Source organism: Hippocampus guttulatus, chromosome 14 (genome assembly GCF_054856545.1).
Source record: "Hippocampus guttulatus isolate MCC_2025c chromosome 14, RoL_Hgut_1.0, whole genome shotgun sequence".
Taxonomy (NCBI): domain Eukaryota; kingdom Metazoa; phylum Chordata; class Actinopteri; order Syngnathiformes; family Syngnathidae; genus Hippocampus; species Hippocampus guttulatus.
The window spans coordinates 11,640,244-11,666,343 of record NC_141274.1 but is presented as its reverse complement, the minus strand read 5'-3'; the positions used below and the strand labels follow the sequence as shown (position 1 = coordinate 11,666,343).

Genomic DNA, 26,100 nt, shown 5'->3' with positions numbered 1-26,100 from the left:
CTACCTTAGTCTACATTCTGTATATTTGCTCAAATCAGAAAGGACCTCATCTTTTGGAGATTTGGTCAAAGATAACTCACGGTGAGCATGTAACATGCTCTCAAATAATCTCCAGGTATCCCGCTCAAGAGGCCATAAACACACCCCAGAGCGTTTATGGTCTTGTGAAAATGGACTTTCTGTTGACATTGGAGTAGATCTCAAAATCCGCTCTTGTCACATGTGGCCTATATTTCAATTCTGCGCTCTCGGAAAGCATGGACAGTTGCCATGGCAACCCAGGAGAATCACAATCAATGGCTTCGCAGGGTCAGGGTTCTCGGTGCACGCGGTTCGCCAATCACCTCCTCTGAAGCGTGACGGCGAAGCACCGCTCCCTCGTTGCCCCTCATGTCCAGTACGGTGTTAAATGTGGAGTCTCGCCACTGATGTTTGGACTCCCGTCTGTGGCGCTTTGTCGCGAGTCGAGCTTGTTAGCGTCGCAGTGCCTCTGTTGATGATACACTGCCATGTAAACACATTTGACCGTCACCGCTGGCCCATCACGGTAAAGAAAAACAGTTTTTTTTGTTTTGTGTGTTTCTGAGAATCATTTTTAATCTTTCACTTTTATGGGAGGGGGCGGGGGCTTAAGACCATGTCACTTTTCTTTTTCACATCTGAATATAACAAGTAGCGCTGTGTATGTACGTGCCCGTTTTTAACGTGTTCAAGTCGTAGAGAAGAGTTGTGTTAACTTCCCTGCTGAATTTGAACGAAAATACAAATTGCCAAGTATACAAAATGAGTTTTCCAAATCATGTCCACTCAACTGTCCGCGGTCAATCAAATAGCTCTCCAATGACCTGAAAAACAAATGCGAATTTGTCTAGCATCTTTATTATACCTCGAGCTATGAAGATTGATCAGATTAAATCCTCCGGTGACTGGAGTATATTTCACCGAGTCGTTTCGTGACTTCTCCGTGCCACAGGAACAAATGCTGTACAGCATGATGGAGCCCCTGTCTTCACACTGACTTTCAAGTCGGACAATTTAACCCTGCTTTTTATGATAGTTTTGTCAGAAACATCAAGTGACTTTGGTGGGGTCATTTCAACTTGGTGTCAGTCGTCATGTGTAAGTATGATCTACCACCACCTGGTTGTTGACCCTCTCCCCAAGGAGGGGATACTGCCCCCTCTTTCATCTGCTTTTCAACTGCAGATGGTCACATCCACCCAGGATTTACATCCTGCAGTCGGTCAAGCTAAGAGCCGGAGTTCACCAACGGAGGAAGCAACGGGGGGGAGCATCTGTCATCATTCGGATGCAATTTAATGGTAGGACTCGAGTCCAGGACTTCTGGTTTCAACCCAGTGGTAGTTGTTGAAAGCAGCGGGCAACCTGACAATTGCATTGTATACATTTGGGGAGCTTTCAAACCTGTATTTGCTTTACGTCACATTAGTTAATGGGTTTATAAAGATGGCGTGTTTGTTCCATGGTTAGGTTTCTTGTCATTTGGTTAGAAGAATAAATAAAAATTGTCATGCAACAATTAATCTTGTCCCACAGCGGTGTGCAGAAATGCAGAGCCACTCGAGATTTCAATCACTGTTAATGGTGAGAGGGAAGAAGCTGCTGGAATGTCTGCTGGTTTTGGTGCGCATGGTTCGATAGCGCTTACCCATAGGGAAAGCTGGAAGAGGTGGTGGGCAGGGTGTTGGGGGGGGGGGGGGGGTCCAATAGAATGTGCCATGCCCTTGTCTTGGTTCTTGCGGTGTCTTCGAGAGTGGGTATTGAGTCTTGAACTGACCTAGCATCTATGTTTTTAGCAGGTGGGAAAGAACCAGCAGTACCCAGAGAACATGAAAATTCTTATTCGAACCCAGATCCTCTCGACTGTGTAGAATATTATGGCTGATTCCACACATACACGAATGTCTTTAAAAACAAATTTAAACTTGTTTAAATACCTTCATTGGCTCTCAATACAAAACCTGTTGGATTTCACCTTTTTTTTTTAAACCTCTTTCTCTTAGGATCATGACACACACACACACCAAAAAAAACCCACATCTCACTGCCCCCTTGCCCTCAAAATGTTATACTCCTGTTCCAAAACACACTGAAATTGCCTGGAGATATGTTGTGATGAACCTGCCACTTCAGGTGCGTGTTGTCTTTGTAGAAAGCTGGCTGGCTCACTTTCCAGCGAGCCACATCACCATGGAAACTTAAGCTTCTGGCTTAAGATGTTCCGCAATGGGTTAAAATGTGGAAGAAAAAAAAGAGAACATTGTCGGGTAGCTAATTAGTTTTCCTCAATAACCTTTCACGATACGATCATTTAAACCAAAGTAAATGACACGGTCACTGCAATATTGCACAACTTTGTCAGTTTTCTGACACGTTTCATTATTTTCTTTCTTTCTTTCTTTTTTTTTCGTGCTCCCAAATGAGTTCTCGCAATTGGCTTCATCATTTTTGTTTTTCTTCTTTCCAGTGGCAAACGAAGATGGAGAAAGCTCGAGTCGACCACAGGCCAGTTTTGCACGTAAGTGTATGATCTGAACGCTCATTCATAAGCTGTCCACTACTGGGAAGGTGAAAACATCAATATGCTCAATCATGTGCAATCGATATACTTGAGCTACCAAGAGTGGAGCACATTAGGCAAGCCATCGTGCAAATTGTGATTCAAGAAACGTCATATGGTATGTGTGTTCCTAATAGGTCACTTTTTCAGGAAAAATTGCTAGCCCAGAATAGAAATCAATTAGGCAGCCATTGCCTAATTGATACAACACAAAAGTGTTGTATCTCCCTATTTGACCATTTTGGTAATAATGTAACTAGCATTAGAAATATAAAGAGTAACGTTGCACAATGGTGAATATGTCAATCTCTTTTTGACTATGCCAAATTGTTATTTCTGAAATATGGGCTCGCTGCGCCTTTTTTTATTTTTTGATATGCTCGGTCACATGTTATGTTGGAGATATGCAAACATTTTCATCATCGTGTCGGTATTTTTGTATCGTGGTGTGCCGTGAGATTTGTCTTGCATAAAATTATGGCCTCGACCCATTCAAGGTTGTGAAACACTGCTACAAACGCCATTCAAAATGAACAGATTTCCCATCCAAATTAGTTTTATGTTTAATACATGTCATTGTGGGACAAAATTGATGGAATCTAATGGGGGTTTTTTTTGGTGTCACTTTTGGCCGTGTTACATCACACACCCACACGATGGCAGCATTAGAATGAGACTCCGATCCCCTCAATGGACTGAGCTTGGGTGCCACTCACCAGTAAACAAATTAAGCCCACATCATGCATCTGTTATCGGAATTGCAGGCTCCAAGTCCCAAAGTGCTTTATGGAACGCCATCACAGCAGGAATGGGCATCAAAGGCAAAGAGCAAAAGCCCCCCAAGAATGACCCCCGGACTCCTGAGGAGATTCTGGCAGATGAGCTCCCCCTGACGGACGAGGCGGACGCCACTGAGAGGACTGCAATCAGGTTTGATGCTTACTGGATCTCTTGAGTGTGAGGCCAGCCATACTGATCAGGGTCTCAACACGCTTATTCCAAGTACACATCCATCAATTTTCCGTTTTGTATGGCACGTGTCCTTATTAATGTTAGGGCAAGAAGTGGGGTACACCTTGGACTCCTCACCAACCAATCAAAAGGGCACATGCTGTATTCATTCACATGTATGGACAATTTGTGTGTTCAATTAACCTAGCATGCCTGTTTTTGGGATGGAAGCTGGAGCTCCCGTGGAAAACCCTCGCAAGCTAGGCTAAACATACAAACCCAACATACGCTACCAGGAGTGTGAGACTTTTAAGATAACAAGAAAAATGTATTCATTCAGTGGGCCGGCCCTTCATCGTCCTTTTGTGCTGTTGGCTGCAGAACGCACTCCACTCCAATTTCCGAATGTAACTGTTTACTCTGCACTCCCTGGACTGGGCTCTGTTTTTCGGAGCACTTATGAATAAACTTAACATCACATTTGAACAATGCTCTGAGTTTCCAAACAGCTCTGAGTGAAGCGGCACACTCGGAACGTATTTCCAAACAAACCCACGATGAGGGGACTTGGAATTGGAGGATGTTGTGTTGTCTAATGGTTTTTGGAAAACAAACCACCCCCCTACCTTCCCCCGGAAGAAAAATAGCGAGAAAATCTGCAAAATGGCAAGGTTATAGATGAAAACCTGCGATGGAATGAAGCCGCATTAACTGAACCGCAAATAACAAGGGAGCGCCTTACACTGACATATCAGTTGAATACAATAATTGGATCCTGGCAAAATTGGATTGATTTTAAAATCCCTGCCTGAACAGTTTATGAGAGTCTGTTTTAAGTAATTCACTTGACCAAACCTCCGATGGGAAATCGACTCTGAAGGTTCCACTGTGTATTTTTTAGCAGTGCGCTGCTCCCTTATGTCAGTCATGTGACACTTGAGCACATTCACCGGAGTGATAATAGATACAGGAGAAGCGTACTTAGCGACTGTTTGGCTCTCATTTGCATCGGGTCAATGCACCATGGTCACCGTGTGCGCATTCAGTAAGTTTTCAATGCTGCTTGGCATTCTGTGCTCATTTTGTGTTGTTTTTTTTTTTTTTTTTTGAATTGATGTGCCACCATTTGAAGAAGAACTTTGCTCGCTGTATAAAGATAAGCAATCTGACATTTAATCCTTGCTGCACACGCACGCACGTACCCGCGCACGCGACTGTGCTAATTGCTATGTATGGACGCTGACCTCAAGGGATGCGGCCGAGATTGATTCCACCTTGATAACAAGGACTTCAAACAACCATTAACATAATGCCTTGTCACTTTTGCAATATTGAACTTCTTTTATCCGTCTGATTCCAATTAACCTTGATGGCTCCGGAGACGAAATTGCCGCAGGTGGCGCGACGCGGGTGTTTCCAGGCGCATGGTCGAAATGCATTTTGATGATTGTATGCAACATTTGAATTGGAGATGAGGTCATTTTGTTTCTTACCCTTCCAGTGCCTCTGTTTGTGTTTGCTCTCTCAAAATACAGGGCTATTGTTGAGGCCAATAATCGATGTCTCTGTGACACAAATACTCATTTCACTGGAAAAAAAAGAAGTTATTTTGTTGCTGAGACTGAGAATTGCTCTCGTATGATTTTAACTCCCCGTACCTCCAAAACTTGTGAACCTGGCCTCTTCTATCTCAAGGCCCCAGTGGAGTAGGGAGTGATTAAATGAGCACGGTATTATTATTTTTTTCAGTAATCCATATAGCGAAGTCACTGCCGTGTCACCTCCGAGGCCCGAGTTGTTTGTTTTCCTCTGGGGCAACGAGAATGAGTTTTTATGCAAGGTGGGAGTGTTGGCATGAACTACAGCTGGCAGGACAGGAGTATTAGCCTTTGACTTCCCCGAATTGAACAAAGTTAAAGGAGGGCTTGGAGGTGTGTATTGCACATTTGAAAAACTGCTGTTGCGCGAGCGGCTGAAAATGTCCTAAGAGTCGTTCGTCCTCGCCGCATGTTCAAGTGCATCAATGAGTCACCGTGAACAATATGGAGCCATTGGTGTCTTCGTACTCGCTGACTCATCTGCCCAACTGGTGTCATGCTCCTCTTGCCTTTTTATGTTTTTAAGAGCCGGGCAGTGACTCAGTGGCCTTTTGCCGAAGGTGAAAACGGGAGCGTTTGTCAATGGCGTTGGCGTATGTACTGTACCACGAGTGACCCGCAGTTTTGCGCACGGTATCATTCCTCAGCTTGTAACGACTGTGGGAGGCATTTAAAATGTCACTTTTTGATTCCAAAATGATAGCTTTGCCGCGTTGTCATTGTGTGGGTAAAACACAACCGTACATGAATAAGCATTTCATAAAATTAGTTTGTAGTTGAGTTCCGCCTACTTCCACTTCGGCACCTGCAGATTTGTTTTTTCTTTTTTTTTTTTCCCCCAACTCAATATTTTAAAAATAGTTTTATATTGATTTTTTCCCATAGTACAGCATGACTGGTTCTGTGACTTATACTCAGGTATGCCTTGTATATATTTAAGTTAGAGCTCGGACCAGCACCCAATATCCCCATTTCCTCATGTTGACGGCAACAGAGAAGTTCTGGTTGGATTCCACATTTGGATTCCACATTTCCACGTTTTTCTTACTTTCTTTCAACTTTGTAGTTTAAAACGTCTTCCCTTAACTAGAATCCTGCATCCCTTTGTGGCCTCTTGGCTTGTTATGGAGAAAAATCCCAACACGTACGTTTATGCACTTTACATTTGAACATATATGGTAGTGCAGTGTTGTTGTATTATTTTTTTTTGTGGTTACGCAAAAGAAAAGCACTTCTACGCCTGGCATTTTGGTCTTTCTCACAGTGAACCAAATCATGAGCTTAACACTGACATACATAATCAACCTCTCGCCGTACCATGACATCTTTCATTTTTCACCATCCTGGCCAACTTCATTCCATTCATGACCTCGTCCATCCTAGTTCCAGTTCATGTTTAGCTAGCTTTATACACACCTCCTTTAAAATGGACAAAAGTTTGCAACTTCTCATTCCAATTTGATTTCGACAACATCCAGTTTAGGGAGCAGACATTAGATTGAGTCGATTTGACATCATCATCAACATCCAATTCAAAGCATCGCGCCGTTGCAGACTTGAAATTCACACGGCCGCGCGTTTGACTTTCAAGCCTCGCATGGCTTCTGCGGTCAGTGCTGTGATTTATCTGCCTGCTAATTGGACCCCGCTCAGCGCAGTTGATTAAAGCGGCCACCTCTGTGGCAGCCCCCCGTTTCGTGGAACGGCCCCTCCTCTGTCTACCGCTGCTTTCATCGCAAGCCCTACGAAGCGGCTAATGAGCCTCCGCTGATGTGCGAGTGTGAGCGTGCGTGAGCGAGAGTGACCCGAGAGTGCTCGGACATCGACCGAATGCGGCGTCGCCTCGCAGTCGTGACGTTGTAACTGCCCGCCTGAGGCCGCATCATTTTGGCTTTGGCTTTTAATACATTTGCGCTGCATTAACGGGCCGCGTTGCCGTGCCGAGGTTGCCAAAACACCCACGCTTGCTATTGTGTTGTGTATATTACATAAATGTCATCAATGTTATTGGAAAAAGGCTTTTAACCTTTGCTTAAATCAATATGTTTGTCCCTTTTCAAGTAGCCCCTAAAGCCCTGCTAATTACATTTTGGTAACAGATTGAAAGTACACATCAGTAGAGCCTTTTTGAATTTTTTTTCAGACACCTCAGTTGGTAAACACGCCGTACGCAACACATTGGTTAGACGTAGACGGTAGTCTGTATGATAATGTTACTTTTGGATTTGTTCTCAAATGTAAAGGAAGCGTAAATCGCGTGAGACATGAGAAACTGAGAATCCAATTATAAGTTTGTGGATTTGATTTAGTTTCTTGCCCAAGTCCCAAGTTTGTTTTTGCTCCTGTCAACGGCACTTGGGCATCCAACATCCCTGGAAAGGAGGCACGACAGGTGAAGGTGTAATTCCGCCGGGAGCTTTGTCACTTTTACATGTTTGAGTTACCGCCAGCCGCTTGCCAAAGCCTTGACCCTGAAGTGAACTCCAGGAAACAGAAAATGGCCACGCGTCACCGCCCGGGAGAGCGTTAAGTGTTGACAACAGAGAGATGCGCCAGGAGGGGGATGCCCGGCTCAAAACCGACTACAATATAGGCAAATACCGACTGTTGCCTTTTACAGGTCCCGCTCAACAAGATTAAAGGGATAGAGAAAAGCACATGACCTCCATTTAAAGCGCCTGTACTCTTAGTGAAAGATGTCACGCTTGCAGTTTTTGCTGCCATCTTGGAGATGGCCATAATCAAACTCCTCCAAGCAACGTTAATCTGAGGACTGTGACACTAGCGTCAAACGAGCGCTGAATGTTCAAGGAGAGATTCTCCCAACCTTTTAATAACATTTCAAATCAAGGAAATGAAGTCACATATCCGTTTGTCCTCGTTGGGGGGGGGGGGACAAACTTGATTCAAAACGGACAGATTTGTGCAGTAAACGTTTTGTTATTCTTATACATCACAGGCAATTTGTTTCTCGCCTGAAGTGTGATTTGCTTGCATTGTTGCGACTGTAATTTGTCATCTCCATCCACCCTCAGCCTAAAAGTGCCAATAGGAATGAAATCTGCAGGGGATCACGGTACTCATTCGGACCCTGTCGCAATCGATGTTTCGTCTTCTGACGAATGAATGATCTTTTCGGTGGCCTCCACGTGCCACTAAACACACCGGCTTTTTGCCAGTTGAGTGTTGCTTTGAGACACGAGAGATTCGACGTAGGTCGTTTTCAAGACGAGAGCTGTCATCCGGCTAATTGTTTTTGCTATCGCGAGCGTGAACTTGGAGTATAGGGACGCAACTGAACTCCTCTTGCGGGAGTCGGCACTTTGCGTTGCATTTTTATGGATGGAAAAGCCTGATAATCATGAAGTTTTATTGGCTTGGATTGAAAAGGTCTCAAGGAACATTGAACAGGAACTTGTCCGTTTGTTATGGCCTGCTGGCGGCTTTAATTTTCATGATCATTTCGCAAATAAATTAGTCCAGTCGATGTTTGTTTTTTGGGGTATGTTGCCCCCCTGCGTTCTTTTGAAATAGAACATACAGTAGCTCGATGCTCATGCAACCTTGGACTCTTCCCCCCTCATCCAATGCAAAAAGAGAAGTGCTGCCTTGATGGGAAATGACGTTTTATGATGGATCGTGATACCAAAGTGTGACTATTACCGGCGCCCGCGATTGCTATTTCGATGCGTAGATATCCTTATCGACTTGCTTGGAAATCTTAATGAGATCTGAATTTTTTATGTACCTCCAAATGGCCGCCGTCGTTAATGTCGTGATTGCGATACAAAAGCTTGAAGGCGCCCGGGTGCTGCGACCAGAATAGCTTTAGCCCGAGTGCAGTGGTCACGATGACGAGCAAATCTTAGCCCGGCGGCATTTTGAGCCTTTGTCGTTGTCTTTTGAGCATTTCATTTTCGGACATCTTGATTGTTGTCTTTTTTGTAACCGGTTACTGTGACAGTTATTTAATTCTGAAGGCGAAAACAAATCATGTCAATTCCACTCTGTCATCATAACTCACTTGGATATTATGCCACATGGTGCCCTTCAAGGCCAGACTTTGATTCATCTGGCAATGTGAGTGCTTCACGTATACTTTAGTTCAGTTCAGTCTCCCTGTGACAGTATCATTTTTAACGTTAAGTTCCTTGAGAATATTTAATGTTATGGTCAAAGCCACAGGCAGAAATGTAACAACAACAACTTGTTAGCAAAGGTTTGAATGTAGCCTCATTTCACCCTCTCCCCCGCTTGCGTCTCTGCCCAAGCAAACGGCGCGATGTTAAAACTGTTTAACTCCCCATTGTGGCTGAACCGGGAAGTCTATTTATTAGTTCATGGACCAACAGTTGTGAATTTAGCTGTTTTTCGAAAAGAAGAACATTGTACACTTGCTCATGTGCATTCAAATTCATGTGCATGTTTACCTGTCATGGTTATAGTGCATTAAAAAAAAATCTAGATATCCCAACATTTTCGTGAGTAGTGTATTTGTGGAAATCCGTTTTATCAGATGCCAATGTCAGTGTGCTATATGACATCAACAGTTGGAAGACGCACTTCTGCCATCACAGCTCGCACTCAATTCAGAGAGCTGACCTTTCGGGACCTTCCAAGCTTTTTTCGACATAGCCGTTGTCATATTTACACATCCCTGCGACCTTGCGATCCAGTTCCCGGGTGTGCAAACCCGCCAACGGCAAACGGTGAAATTGCTGCGCCGTAGGTGTCGACGCTTTCCCCTCTCTCTGACCCGCAGTGTCCCGCCGGCCGCTGCGGGTCCCCCGACAGGACGTCATAGTTTCGCAAAAAGCCCAGATGAAGAGTGCATTTAGGCAAGAGAAAAAAATAAGACGGCAGAGCAGACACCGGCGCACCTTTGAAGAGAACACCGGCAGGCTTCTTGATGCCCGGCTGAACCTCTTGCACCAGAGCCATCACCGCAGATGAAAGTAAGAGACGCGTTTGAGGTGGTGCCCCGGCTTTATCCAGGCATCGTGCATCAAGTAATTGAAAGGCCGCAGAGTGTGGCAGGGGGGGGGGGGGGGGGGGCGCTGAGGAAGCGCTTGAGTCATTCTTGCAAGTTTCGGAAAAAAGAACGGAGCTTTTTCTGTACTTCTCATCTGGTTTGTTGCCAGAGACAAGAGGAAAATATACTCGTCTCGTCTTTTTTTTTTTCCTCGCATCGGAAATAATGTACAGTGAATACTGGACCATTTAGGTTTTGCTATTATTATTCGGCTGAGAGCAGTTTGAAATCTCATTTTATTGGAAAAATATTTGCCGATGTTACGTGTCAAACTACTGCTAGTAGTGAAATGAGTTGAGTCACCTACCGCCAGAAACTTCTCGCCGCTCAAGTTTGTGCTTGCACATCAAAGCAAAAAATAAAAAATAAAAAAATGGCAGATTGATGGTTTGAATCTAGAAAATTTCCTAAATCTCATCACATCTCAAGATCCCAATGTGGTCACTGTAAAATTGGTTATAATAAGCAACAACAGAACACTGAGCCCTCATCCCACTGCCCTAAATTTCCCCCATTGTGCTGTATTTGCAATCACTGTCAAAAGTGAGAAGAGAAGGGAGCGACATGATTTCGCGCCACAGTGCCGCTTGCGTTGGGGTTGCCCATGTGGCATGCGGAGATGCTCTCATTGCATCAACGTAATCTCGGTCAATTCAGTGTCAACGCCGCTGTCCGCATGCTATTTAATCCGGCTCTGCTCTTCGTTTAATATTCGACGTTGCAAATGTGTTACTCTATTCATATTTCAAAATATGTTTTTGTTTGTTTGTTTTTTGGTACATTTTGTATGGTTCCAACATCTGTGCTGCCGAAGGACTGGAATGTTTTCATATCTTCCTTTGACTGTGAGTTGTTGTTGTTGTTGTTGTCATCCTGTGAACATTTTCATCGTAATCCCGCTCATTCGTACCGTCATCCGCTCTTCTTTTATCCCCCCTCCCTCCTCGCTTGCCAGCGGATGAAACGCGCAACACGGTTTCTCATTATCAGCCTTGACTCCTCCCTCTTTGACTGCCGCCGTTCCTCCTCTCCCTCCCCCGGTGTGTGTGAAGAGCTCGGCAGTAGTGTGCATTAATCCCGGATTGCGCTGCCCTGCCGTCTGCGTCCCGTCATTGCTGAGCGAGCATGGCACGGCTCCAGGACCCCTGCGCTAGCGCGGGAGACGACGAGTGAGCCTCCCAGACAGTTGGGAAAGGCGCACGACTTCCACAGCTTTTAGAACTCTCTCACAGAATTGAGCAAGAGGTGACGGAAGAGATTAAAAAGGGGGGTGGGTGGGGGGGGAAGACGGAACCATGCCGGCCGGCGCATCACAGCTGAGGGCGCCAGTGTGAAAGAAGAAAGAGGCGACCCCGGGTCACACTTGGCTCATCTCGCTCCTCTCTCGCACGTGAGGGATTAAAGTTTTTCTTCTTCTCCGTTTATCTACCGTTGGCACGGGTGTTGTCACTCGTGCGTGCGTGTGTGCGTGCATGTGTGTGTCATGGAGTCTCCTACCAAAGAAATTGAGGAGTTTGAAAGCACAGCCCTTCAGTACCTGCAGCCGGAACAAATTGAGAAGATTTGGCTCAGGCTCAGAGGATTGTAAGTACAACCACTTTTACTCTTGTCAACAAGTGTGTGTGTGTGTGTGTGTGTGTGTGTGTGTGTGTGTGTGCGTGTGTGTGTGAGAGCGTGTGTCAGTTACGTTTGAATAATGCCAGACGGAGCTCACGAATCATAACAAACAATTGTGATGAATAACAGAGTGTGTTTAGGGTGACGCACCATAGGTAGGTTGGGGAGCGTGTCGGGATTTTAGGAAAAAGCTCGGAGACGTTGACGTGTTTTTATCGCCGGTCTGTGACGCTTAAACCTGCAGGAGGTTGAGCGATCCACAGATCTCGGATAGTCTCCTAAACCCTGAATCACATTAAAAATCCTCTGTTCCATTGCGCGCACTCATCATTCCACCTCTGAAGCCAGGCAATTCGTGGCATACCCTCACGCGTCTCGTTGCCACGCATTTTCACAAACGCGCTCTGAAAAAAGGAAGAAAAAAATGTTGGCTTTGACGGACAAAAGTCAAGGAGTGATTGTTTGAAGCGCCGGTCATGTCGAATGAAGAAATTAAGGTCACAAATGGTTGACGCCTTATTGACATATCAGCCAAGTATCAGGAATTTCCTCCATCAAGCTGGGCTTTTTACTCAACCACCCCGTGTTGAGGCTTCCCGCAAACATACCATCTTTTCACGACCATACGGCGCACCGTATTAAAAAGCGTAGTGTCAGTTACGGGTGCGATTTCAATATGTAACACGTACACAAGACGCATTGTATAGTTGAGGGCGGGCATAGTAAAACGTATGCTAGTTTAAAAAACATGGAAATATGCATGCACGCTAGCATATGGTTATTACAAAGGCAGCGGAGGCATAACTAAGCTCGGTTGTACTTTATTGAAGTATTTAGCAACGTCATGAAAATACGTAAATTAGATGCGTGATAGCGTCAATTTCTGCTGAAGCAAAACTTGAGACGGTTGTTCTGGCATTGCGGAATGCGCCATCTCTGTTAGGACTGCGAGACTGCTTCTGAATGAGATAAACTGCACACGCGAAAGGGCACACGTAGCGAGCGTCGGATGTTCAACTTGAAATCCCGGTCTTTCCTTTCTGCGATTCCCTCACAGACAATTGTCATCCAAACTTGGGAGCTGCAAAATCTTTCCATCTTGGTGCCTTTGCCACAAAACGGCAACAAAGACAAAAGCCAGCTTTAAGAGGCAGGGTGACAAGGCGCTCATGAAGGTCCGCTTTCCTGTTGAGCAGAATCAGGATCGTCAGCCGCTCTCCTATTGCGCAATGGTGACGCAGGAAGTATGAGTGACTGCCTGCTCGCTTCGCCCTCCTCTCCTTTTTGTGCCATTTTCTCCTTTGATGACACATAAAAGCAGAGACCTCAGAGCGTTGACGTTTTTACAAGATATTTTAAAACCCATCCCGTTTGCCAACCAATCGACACCTTTCCCGGCTCCCTAGAACTCGCCGGCGTTCTCTCCGCCCAAAATGAAGTGGCAATTAGCTTTTAATGTGCGCGAGTTCTCGTCATTGTGACCCACAAACGGGGAATGCTAAGCTTTTGTCATGCTACTGTGGCCTTGTCCTCAAGAGTTATCACGCTATCATTAAGGTTGGTTGCATTTGCTACTTTATTGCCATTCTGTGGTCAATTCCTTATTTCCTTTCAGCGACCTCTTCCAGCCGCTGCCACGTTGAGTTTTCTTGGCCGACTTCCGTTTTGTCGCCGTCCTAAATTTGCTATTACGACTGTCTGTCCTGTCCGGATGTTTGACACTGGATGGTCGGCCCCGATGATGATCCGCGTGGGTCCTCGGAGTGTTCTGGAGGCGCGTCAGACATCACAATAGTCTAGTGTCTGACGTAAGGGCGCACCAGATGTTGACGAGGTGTCAGTGGACTCAATGCACATGTGGACAGCGGTGTTATTGTTGAAACCACATAAACCAAGACAAGAGTCTAGAAGAAGACCAGCACTGAGAGGCACGGCCTGACAATTTGCTATTTTTGGTTACGGCTGATCTTAATATAGTTTCCCCAATGTTTGAGTCTGACACAAGAACGACTTCAACGATAATTGATTCAGAGCCCAAAGTGGTCTTAAAGGAGACATATTGTGTGTTTTCCCCTAAGTATCCCTATAAGTAGCTTTTTGTCAAAATATGGCACACTATTTTTATAATTATTATTTTTTTACTCTGGCACTCAACTGAGTTGTCCGTCCTATCTTAACGCTTTTAAAATTCTCTCATAGAGTCCTATCTTACGCTGGCCCCTCAACTACGGGGCCAGTGCCAAGTACAGCTTTCACGACAAGGACGACCAAGGGCAGAGCTACGGGGTTACGACAATTTATTACTCGAAAGCAATTGCGTTGTCAGCTGTGGAGGAACTGCTTGATCACCAAGCTGCTGTATTACCGGTACATTCCGTGCCTGGGGCGGATGCAGCGAACACATTCCCAAATACATAAAATTGAACCGAACATTGAAGTATGTGCAAGATTCTCACACAGGCGCTGCTTTTGGCCATAAATCACCGTCGGACACTCGTACGCAGACTCGCTGATGTCGCCCACTACCCAACTAAGCCCCGCCTTCTAAAGGCACATGTACGCTGACACTAAAGTACTGAGAGTACTTTTTAGAAGCTTGGAAAAAAAAAATTCTTTCTTCAAATACGTTGACATTGTGTTTAACAAGTGTGTCTTAAGTTAAAATGTAAATTGAAAAGAAGTTGCAATTCAATTTCAATGACTATACACCAATGGCGTGAGGGTATCCTCCACAAGAAACGCACTGTTCACTGCGCCAGCAATTGAAAGGTCAACGTGACTACATATGTCTCCTTTAAATCCAAGGCTCATCTCAACAATTGTGGTCGTGTGGCTGTTTTGTCATGTCTCCATGGCGACACGATGACATTTACTGTATGCACCGTAAGCTGCCATACGACGACGTGATTGGTACGCCTGTCATGACACCGAGTGTCCCAGAGGGCGCACCAATCACCCGTAGACGGTGAGCGCGTTGGCTTTCGACATTTTTTCTCCACAGTCAATTACAGCGTTCCCAGAGAGCACGTTGCGCTTTACTACTCCTCTATACTCCCCCCCCCCCCCCCGATCGACAAATAGCTCCTTTATGCTTCTGCATTGGTTCCAATGGATTTCCATAAATAAATTAATTTAGACGTCTGCCACGGATCGACCTCGCTGTCGCCTCCCCTGATTAAAGGAAATGAATGGGTTATTTAATCACTTCATCAAGAGTTCATCGCGGAAGGCTCCCTGAAGATAGAGGCGACTTTTGCCCTCGGTGGAAGACCACCGGATGACAGCGTCAAATAATCATTTGCAAACCTTACCCCCAAGAAATATATATACGACCAAAACATACTCATGACTTAAGATGAAATGTGTAAGTCCAGTCATTGGTGGGATTTCAACCCACATTTTGAAACTCGATGAGAAGGTTGAAGGCCGGGATGGTCATTTTTATTTCTTCCCGCTTACCCATCGTCTTCCCCTTCTTTAAGTATCATCTAACCTCTGTCACAACTCAAACAGGCTTTGCCACCATAAACACGACAGGGACCGTACTTTCATCCCTGTGGTTTTAATCGCTGGACGCAGGCCAGATAAGAGACCATTTTTTTTTCTTTCCTGTGGAGTTCCTCAGCTCCAGAATGAAGCGCTACCTTGAAGGATTGAGAAACAAATCACACTAAGTGCCGTCAATTGTGCCCGAGCAGCATTTCAATTCAAGCCCACGTTTTTTTTGGACTGAAGTGGGGACCCCTCCCCCACCCCTGCACTCCCCGATGACAAGTGCCTTAAGTGTGTGTTTGGATTCAGCTTTTAGAGGCACCGCTGTAGGCACCTGGCGAAGGCGTGGGTGTTTGTTTTCGGGCCAAATGTTAGCATGAGTGATAGTAGGTGTGTGTGGGCTCCCCGTTGTATGAAAGTAGGCAAGATGTCAGAGGGTGGAGTGGATGTGTGCACGCGTTTGTGTGAGCGAATGCTCATGTTTTATTCATGCCGTTCTCCTAAATTATCTGCCTAAGTAATTGCACTGTCGTTGAGTTTACTGTGTCTGCTTGACAAGCTGATGCTATTTCGGTGATATCGATAAATTACTCTCAATAAATGTCACACGGAATTGCTTTTGTGTTCTTAGCATTAACCCCCATTTGAAGTCTGTTGATTATTGCATTGTCATATCGATATCTTTTGTCATTTGCCTTAAGTAGAGGTACACTTAGAAGTACGTTTCAGTCAATCCAAATCTAATTTGGTGTTTATATCTCTGGCAGGCGCAAGTACAAGAAGACGTCCCAGAGGTAAGACTTGACGACGGAGCATTGGAATACCATCATCGCATTCCAGATGATTTGCCCTCCATCACTTTGTTACCAAGGAATGTCGGGGACCACAAAGAAAATATACGACTATAGATGCAACGTTACAGGCATCAAGCCATTATTTTAGATTTGAATAAAATTGTAGTGTCGGCCTGAAGAATAAAAAGCTTGCCATCCACCCTATTTTCTTTCGCTTAATGGGAGTCGGGTGACGGGGCAGCAGCTTCAGCAGGGAAGGCCACACTTCCCTCTCTCCACCCAGTTTGTCCAGTATTTCTGGCGGATCTCGAAACGTTCCCAGGCCGGCCCGAAAAGGCTCTTCGGCCTGTCCTGGGGTAGCCCCAGGGCCTCCCTATTGGTGGATGTGCCCGGAACACACCACCAGGGAGCATCTTAAACAGATAATCGAGCCACCTCATCTGGGTCCCCTGTAACTGAGGGAAAGAAATGTGGGGGGAAAAAATGTCCCTATTCCGTAGCACTCTATGATTGCAACAACAAGTGCAGTTAGAATAAAAAAGGGCCACGACATGTTTACCTGCTTACTGCGTGGCGTTTGTTTGCTCTTCCCATTCTTGCTTTGACCACCCCTATTCGTGCCGGGCTGTTACCTGAGTCAAATATATACGATCGCACTTGTATGAATGCTGAATCACTTTGTCTTAACCTACCCCCTTGTCTCCATTCAACACCCCCTTGTGATGGATGGCTCCTTGTTGGGCAGACATTCAAGAGACCGTATTTATCGAACAACCCCACCCATCCGTGACAAATAACTCTCATGCCACATTATCGACGCCGGGATGAAACGATCATTTATTTGCCCTCTGTTGGACATGCCCGGGGGGAAATCGGGCCCTCTATTAACTTGACTTAAATGCATTGTGTTACAAGCACAATTGTGAAGGCTTTAATTAATGCCACAGAATGAGCGGGTAATGATATGTAAGTGTCATTTATCAGGGCTGTCTTTTTTAGTGATGACAAACATGCCATCGGTGGCCATCATTCTTTTATTTTCGCTCGGGAACACAACTTCATGTCGGGCAAAGCATACACACAGTTGTTAGGAAATTCGGAGGTTTCGGCATTACACATAAAAGCTTTTCCCACTCATTTCAGTGGAGAACGATGATTTCAAATACGAATGTTTTTGAGTTACAGGCGTGGTCACGGAACAGAGTAGACGCGTATCCCAAGTCACCCACGCTTGGCCATCGCATGTGAAGTTACCAACTTATATTGTACATAGCATAACCATCCGACTGATATTCCATTGTTGTTTTGCTGCCGTTACAAATTGAATCTGCTGCCGGCTGCCATCTGTGGAGTGCGTTGGCACAAAACGCATTAAGCGAGTAAACAGGACATCGCAAGCAGCCCATAAAGCTGGCTGCAAACAAACCAAGGTTTGCGAGCCAGGGCACCACTCCGATTTCAAGGCGAGCCGTGGGATTGCTCGCGCCGTTAAGAGTAATTGAGCGACGCGGTGCTGGTCGGCACGGTCTGTGGTCTCACTCTCTCTCTTGGTGGCGGGAGGGGCGGGTGGTCGAGTTCCTGTGTGGAGGAGCGGCGTGATTGACAGCTCCGCATGTGTCCGTGTAATTACGGCCGGGCTAATTGGCAGAGAGGAACACTGGGACGTTGTCATTACCGACACACCAGGAAAGCCTCTCATGCAGACATAGAAAGAGAAAGAGAGAAGGAGAGAGAGCACTTCTTGCAGCGATGGAAAGAAAGAGATGGTGATTTGTGCGGGGTTCTATGTGGGTTGGGCGTTGGTGGAACAGAAACTGTTTATCGGTTGCTATTCTGGATCGCATTTGATCTCATGGTCACTGTTATTGTCACATGGGTTTATTATTTAACAGTTTTCAAAGCCCATGGAATTGTGTGTAATGCAGACCATGGCAGTCGAGTACAGTGCATTGTTATTATTTGTATTTATGTTTTTGCCCTTTATGAATCTAGATGAGGCTATTGAGACTGTCGGATCTACAGTATGTCCCACTGAGCGAAAAAGACGCTTTCTCATTGAGGCCGCTTTTATCCTGTCTGGAGGAAATCAAGACTTGGATGGCACTAAATTTCTTGACCTGGCTGCCCATCTTTAAAACTCATCTGATAACTCATTTTTATTCTTTGGCTTTTGACAGTGCATGAGACTTGATTTTTTTATGTTCATGGGGCTGACTAGAAGCGGCCTTTCCATTGACTCAGTACGGAAACGCTTCGCTGTTAACTCATTTACACCCTTTGACGTATAAATACGTCAATTTGCGCATAGCCGTTCCCTCCCCATGACGTATTAATACGTCAATCATGTGTTTTCATGGGGGAGGGTGCAAGAGAGTCCGATGCAACTTCTCACCACAGGATTAGGCTTGACGGCAATGTTAAATTGCAAAAAAATGGCCATCGGCTGGCAGTGGTGCAAAAATCAACCAGGATCACGCAGCAGAAGTAGTAGAAAGGGCGTACAGTGAAGGAGGGGCATATGTGGATAGTGGATTGGAACATTAGCAACTAGCAACGATGGAGAAAAGGAAATAACTAACTAAAAATGATTTTTTTTCGGTATAAAAGCGTCCTCGAAACAAAACAACAAAGGAGATGGTGTTTGTGTGGAAGAGAAAATGACGCTTCGGTCACTAATCGAAAGCGGCACCCGTCAAACGAACGTCGGCCTGCACAAACATGGCGTGCTACACGCAGCCCGCATAGCTCACGCCGAGTTTCGAGTTCATCTGATGAAGATGAACTTGCTCCACGTCAGCGATCATCGCTTGGCAGAGCATTTTGTGCCTCCCGATGCCCCACGTCGCCCACAAATCGTCTCCCCGGCGACTTCCAGCGATGCCGGCAAAGAGGCTGCATTGCTTCGCATGGCCGACGCCGGGCACACGTCAGCGATTCGTTGGAATCGTCTCGTAAAGACGACGGCGAAAACGATGAATTGGAGAGCGATTTGGATCCCGATGTCGGACGAATATGTGCCTTCGGACATAACGGAAAGCAGCTGAGAGTCCTCGCCAGAGCCGCTGGAACGAGGAGGTAACTGCTGACTAGCTTGCAAGTTCCCATTCAAAACTTCATCACTTCTTATGCCTCCTCAGTCACTTTTATGTACCGCTACATTCCCCGCTATACTATGAAGTTGCCAGTAACACTCATCATTTATGTACGGTTGATGCGTCTCGTAGATGTGGATGAAAATATGCGCCGTAAATGCGCTGAATTGCATGTCGCCATAGGTTTTCAAAAAACAAACAAACAAAAAAAAACAGGACACATTTGGTCCGCTCAGCTCTGCTAAAACCACTAGTGTTAAATTCATATTCCATTTAATTTCAAATTGGATGCTGAGCAACGTGGAATGAATGGTGTAAATAGCAGTGTGCGAGCATGTATGTGTGTGTGTGAGAGATGCTGAAATGTAAGTGGAAAGCAACAATAAAAAAAATAGAAAGTACATTACAGATTGTCCAACCAGAAGCCAAAAGATGACGACTCCTCGCTTTGGTGGTGGAAAGAAAGGTAAATAAAATGATTGTACCTCACTCTGCAGCAAGATATCTTTGCAACTTTTTATGTTTCTATAATTTATAGGTCATGCATCTGGACGTGGTGGGATGAATCGATGTGGTGACAAACTGGATGGAAGCCAAAAACCATCTTCTCCACAGCTGCACTTTTGTTCATAGTTCAATAGTTTTGTTGTGTGCAAATAAATTATTTTGCGACAAAAACATTATTTGTAATGTTCTTTTGTAGGAGGAACACATTATTGAGGTATTTGAGCTACCACAAAAGCAAAAAATAGTGTAAAACTTGAAATGATGCTTGAAATGCATGCTTTTACAAAAAGCTCATTTTCTCTGGATTTCTGCAGAAAATCGGCATTTTCCATCAAACTTAGCATTTTTCTAATGCTGATTGCCAACGAATGGAGAAAGCTAGAAACAAACTTTTTTTTCTGCTGAAAGAAGAGAGTCTCACCTTTCTTTTGACAGGTTGCATGTATATATAGCCATAGGACAGAAAATTCTGTGGGCCTTGCAAATCAGTCGAAATTCAGTAGATTGAGGGGGTTGCTCCAGTGAAAGGGGGTGGTATTCAATGAGTTAACCGCTGTTGATCGTTAAAAAGTTTCTGCAGTAAAAGAAGCAAAAGGGATAAAACAAATACAACCCCAAAAGTACTTTAAAATGCAGTCTGTCTGGACGTGATCGAAGACATCCATGAACAAGCTGAAACTGGTTGTCAAATCGAACAAATGACTGATGGTTAAAAGGTTTTATTTACATTTTTAAAAATTGCCTTTCAGATTTTATATTGGCGATAGTCTGGAGAAAAATGTTGCTCAGAGTGAACCTTTTTCAAGATATTTCCCCACCAGTCAACTTTGTGAATGGTTTTCTTTGTATGCTGCACACCAAATGACACGGTCGGTATGCTTTCAATAAAAGTGTTTTGACAGTACAGCCATGTTAGCTTGCAACCTGCGAGAGGGGTTTTGTATCTGCTCAGCCAGCCTCCACTGGGCTGCCAATGTCATTTCACAGTGGTGACAACTTTATTTTATTTTATTTTTAAACAGAGGCAGTCGTGACTCTGCTCTCTGGCATTTCCAGTCGGCCTCACTCCATCTTTGTAATTATGACTCTACGCGGGCAGCGATATATTGAGACGTGGAGGTGTGCGTTTCAGCGTGTGATTTTGTCTTTGACATTTGAGCCGACGCAATTGCGTCCGTGTCAAGTGGCGTCGAAACAAATGAAGCCAAGCGCCTTTCAAACAAAGTCAGATTGCAAGCCACGTTTTCATTTTGCTAGATTTATTTCCACTTCGATGTCCAATCGTGATGCTAATGTAGTCTGATTCCCAACCTCAATTGAGCCAAGGCAAAATATTTTCCATTAGAAAAAATCTCATAACAAATCAGATATGAAAGTTTAAATTGGCCAGTGCAATGTGTTATTACCAATCAATAAATACTCACACCCACTTTCTTTCTCTCGCTGTGGCAAATGTTTACACTGGATGACTAACATTTGTTTACTTATTGTTTACTTATTTTTACTTAAGACCACATAATGTGTTGTGTTGTGTTATTTTTGTTATTTTGACTTCAAACTGGCGCCGCGAGAGTGGCTGCCTTTCCAGCAGCTCCTATATTTTGTTGTTCTACTTCTTCCTTTCATAACTTTGCTGCTGTGAATTGGGAATTTCTCCGTTGCGAGACTAATAAAGGTTTAGAGAGAGATTGTGTCATCAGCAACGAGTATTAATTGTAATTTTCCCGATGTATTTGCGATATCGTTAAGGTAGATAAGAAAAGATTTCGGATCCAACACTGATCCTTGGAGTACGCCGCATTTTTTCGGTCAATCATCGGCAGTACCTATACACCAGCTTAGAAATAGTTGCCTGTTCTGCACAATGTGAAGAAAAACCTTAAAAAAAAAATAGCAACTTTTATTTCACCATGGAGCATTTCGCTTTTCAGCATGCGATTAGTATATAAATAGCAACAAGAGAGCACAATGAATAAATCAAGACGTTGACAGAGACGAGTGACGGGAGAGCAGGAAAGCAACTCACTGGGGAGAATTGAACTCTGGCTAATGTCAGTAATCAGGCAGAAAATCTTGCAGGCATTGGCTGCCTTCAAGAGCAGCCTATTAGATGCTATTACCCAATGCCTCTTGTGTCTCCTCGCCATTCGTCAGTCACCGCAGCTACCGAGGCTATTTACTGGAGAGTATTCATGAACACTGCCATGCTGTCTTGATTTCGTTCTCTCGTTGGAATTAGCTGGCAGCACCGGCCAATGCGGCAATTGTCGTAAAGCAAATAAGCGCTTGCCGTCAATTACTTGTGTTATAGACGATGATACGCGCCATTAACTAATGAGAGAATTCGCATGATGCGTATGTTTTTTTAAATTGAAATATATTCACCCTCTGCCCACTCGGCTGGATGACGTACCTTGAGTTATGTTTAATTTCTTCCGTGATCATGCTCGATAACTGTCATAACTGCAAATACTCATATCCCAAATCATGTTTTCCCATTGAAGCGATGGTAATATCCCTAATCCGTTCCAGCATTAACCTAAAAACACCAAAATTTGTTGTAACGTGTATTTTAGTGAAGAGAAATAGCACCCCAGTATATTGTACTTTCTGAAATACACAAACTAATACCATAATTACATATTTAAATTGAATATTTCAAAGTAAACCAAACCCGTCTTTGTCACGCCTACATCAGTTGGATGGCCATTACCCGGATTCGTTCTGGTGTTCCCATAGACTGTTGACTAAAATGCCTCAATTTATGAGCTGCCTTTTTGATTTATATTTTTGAAAGCGAGGTTCCCCAAGCAGGACAAGTTAGCAACTGCATCCTTGGAAAATGTGATACTGTGATGCCACGTTTTAGGCCATTGGAAATTATTATAAAATATTAATTAAAGACACCAGTGTGTCATTTATTCTCTTGTTCTATAAATTGCATGTGAGGCGCAAAGGAAAACCAGTTAAGGAAGCTCAAGACCTCAATTTCAACCATGACTGACATTGTCCTTTCTGCAATTGTGCTAATAAATAATGGAAGTGTTTGGGTCTTGCACTGAGTCCACATTATTTTTCTATTTTATTTTTAGCCCATGCGTAATAGTCTTACTGCGGTAAATGCTTTGATCTTCTTTTTTTTTCTGTTTGAACTCCTGAATGCTTTATTGTGGCGAAAAAACGTGTTTTCCCATGGCTCACAGGACTGATTAGAACTCCTGGCTGTTGTTTCTTTTGTCGCCTTTGTCTTTCTCCATTTCTTTCTTCCTCCTATTACCACGTCCCCGATCCTCTCCCCTACCACCTGATGATTACTGGGGTAATTGCCCTGTTCACACCAATCTCAGAGCTCCTGCTAATTATGTAGTTCCCCCTCCCTTAGTCCCCATTTATCCTCCTCCCCTTCATTTTATTTTCCCATATTTTCACACTGCATACTAGGTAGGTGAAAAGAGTGGCTGTGCCACAGAAAGCAAGGATTCTGGCTGGGAGTCAGTTGTGATATGTGACCTCTCAGGAGGTCTGGCCATCACTCATAATCTCATTTTTCATTCTAATATAATGATACGATGCATCGCAATATCGATATGTCCTTCCTCTAACATGGATGTTGAACCGCAACACTATTGATACTTGATGTTGGTGTATCAATACTGTTCCGGTAAGAGATAACAAATTAATACCTTTTCATATCAATGTTTTGTCCCACCCCAACTTGGCGAGATGGTGTGAAATTATATCATACGTTGAAATAAAGATATCTTGTTTCAGAGGTCATTTGGACAGCAACATAGTGGATACCAAACGTATCATAGCGATACTGTGCCATTAGCGATAATGATACCATTCATATATTCCAGGCTGGTGTCGCAATTTAGCACCCAAAGAGTGCACCGTCTTCCCACGCTTCAGTGCGTCTCTAAGTATGCACAAGTATTTGCAATCCCTCCCGCTGCTGATTGCTACCACGCTGATCATTTTCCCCTCTTTAGCCAGCCTCAGAAAGCATTATCGAGCCTAATGTATGCCGCCGTTCCCGTGATTGATTCTGAGGCTTTCAAGTGTTCATCCCCGAGTTTAGGCTATGCCCGGCGATAATAAAACATCACAGGCCGCGCTTGGTGCTGGTCCAGCTCTCTGAGCTTCCCCTTCCTGTCGCCTGCAGCAGATAATATTGCAGATTTATAGTGGAGATTGTCTCCTTAATCTGGTTGTTTATATCCGCCAACCCCTGCTTCTCCATCCCTTTACCACTGCAGGTCCCCGCTAGCTGTTTGTCCACAGTTTATTACCCCTGGAACACATGCAGATAGATGCAGGTGAAGGAATTAGGGTCAGAAGGATGAGTTTTTATTTGAGCAAAACCAAGAAATACCTGTTACGGATATAGTATTGGGGTGCTTGCAGTTCTTGTTTCGTATGCTGTGTGTGTGTGTGTGTGTGTGTGTGTGTGTGTGTGTGTGTGTGTGTGTGTGTGTGTGTGTGTGTGTGTGTGTGTGTGTGTGTGTGTGTGTGTGAGATGCCCGGCAGCCATCTGCTTGCATGTGTGTTTCCATTCAGCTATCTGTCAGCTCACCTCATTCATCTCCAGCTAGCCCAGTGCTTTCAGTCCTAGTCGGAGTCGCAGCTCCACATATAGTGTATTCAAATAGCTCGGCTTCTGTGCCTTCAAAATTGGATGAATGCATGCAAGAAGAACGCAGGAGGACTCTCTGATGCATTTTCATGCGATGGGGGGAAAAAAAAGCAAACTCACAGTCAGAAGACTTAGAATGGCTGCTTTATTCCTTGGTTTTATGTTCATCAAAAGCAAATAAGTGTCACTCTTATTTATACATTTCCTGGGCTTCCTTCCAAAAACAAACAAAAAAAAACCCCACACATTTGTACTGACCACTCATTTCATCGATTTTTAAGTGTCACGGTTTTTTTTTTTGGCAAGTGGAGGTCATGTTCTTTATTCCCAGACAAGACACTGTGCCTCCCACCCCACCAAACCCTAATTTCACTCCCAACCATAATCTCATCCTAATTTAACACCTCACATTGTAACCCAAACCCATAATCCGATTGGACCATCTACCTTCACCCTCACCTTAAACCTTAAAACACAACCATATGCCCCAGATACTTAAAAAAAGCCACTAACCCATTGAGGGGCCAACAATTGCGACTGTTGGGCATATATTCTTTATCCTCTATGAAGAATGACGAACATTAGCCGAGTCCCGAGGACAGTATATCTGTATGGTATTACCCTGAGTGGCCAAAGCCTGCACACCAGAATGAGCAGCCCAATGAGCATTGTAGGAGAAGGTTTTAAGGTTCCATTCATGGTGGCAGGCTGCCTTTTTGAGTGATTCTGGCCATGTAGCACAATAGATGTGGTCACTCTCCCGCCAATGCTTTACCTCTCCCAATCGCACGACGACGTGAAATTGGAGAGGAGGTCGTCAGCGTTCTCAACGACGCTCTCATCCCTTGTGCACGTTCCTGAAGAGTGTAATGAAGCGGTACGGAGACATACATGCAACATTTACTTTGGAGTCCTCTCTCGGGATCACCCCGTTATGAGTTCGCCTATCTCGCTCGTGTTGTGAGGAACGTTCCTCTACTTTGCAACGAAGCAATCATATTCAGTAGGATGGAAATATCTTGGCGGAGAACGTGACAAATGGGGCCCACTTGGCTCTGGCTCATTAGCTGAGTTTAATTTAGTGGCAATTTTGCAATTTCTGGAGTTAATTTATCTTTCTTTCCCCGAATATGTGAAGCTCCGAACAATAGCTCTTCTTCGCGCTCTAACTAACGCTCATTTTCATTAGCAGCATTAACTGAATTGTTGATGATGATTAAAAATGATTGCAGATTATTCTTCCGACCACGAAGAACTCCTGTACGATAATGTACAGACTAACAGCAGCAGTAACAAAAATAAGTTAGATACGTCGTAACACGTTAGGTTTTCTCCATTTAATTTAAGTAACTCTTTGGATGAATTGCACTTGTTTTTTGGCAGCATTTTTTTGATTTGATATGATTTTTGTTCAGTGCAAACACTGCTTTTACTCTATTACAGTTGGCTCCGTTCCGCTCACTGGATTTATTATAATTCATCTACTGTATAATTGTTTGCCAATCTGTTGTTTTTGATTTGGCAGAGAGCCTTGTGCACTGTGACATGAACGTTTAAAGGGAAAGTCAGCTCACCGCAGCACACCGCTTTTCAGCTTTTATTGATTTATTGGTGTGCACGTGTGTGCTCATGCGTGTGGCAGCTGCGTTTTGGCTCTTTTGCGTCTCACTCCGTTGGTTTTGCCACCTGAATCATCTTCATCACCTGAATCATGTCGTTTCGAATGGCTACGTCTGCTATCGCTGTTGCTCAGCCTAAGAGGATCAGCCTCAACTGTATATATGCTCATGTGCTGATGCA

General features: G+C 44.5%; 1 protein-coding gene and 1 long non-coding RNA gene across 6 annotated transcripts in view; both read left to right on the top strand.

The window, feature by feature from the left end:
- The window catches only part of pde1cb (phosphodiesterase 1C, calmodulin-dependent b), a 65,849-nt gene that overhangs the window by 10,798 nt on the left and 28,951 nt on the right, over window positions 1-26,100 (top strand). For 2 of the 5 annotated variants that reach the window (XM_086129334.1, XM_086129333.1), the window contains exons 2-4: window positions 2,489-2,539; window positions 3,346-3,511; window positions 16,039-16,065. In XM_086129334.1, coding sequence (XP_085985460.1) covers window positions 2,489-2,539; window positions 3,346-3,511; window positions 16,039-16,065 — 244 coding nt within the window. Of the gene's footprint in view, window positions 1-2,488; window positions 2,540-3,345; window positions 3,512-10,898; window positions 11,747-16,038; window positions 16,066-26,100 lie in introns of those variants that run through there. The other 3 variants (XM_086129336.1, XM_086129335.1, XM_086129337.1) reach the window with 2 other exon arrangements.
- On the top strand, window positions 17,619-19,835 carry LOC147195096 (uncharacterized). The gene is made up of 3 exons (XR_015102851.1): window positions 17,619-19,140; window positions 19,567-19,623; window positions 19,696-19,835. It is a non-coding gene; the product is annotated as an uncharacterized LOC147195096 (long non-coding RNA).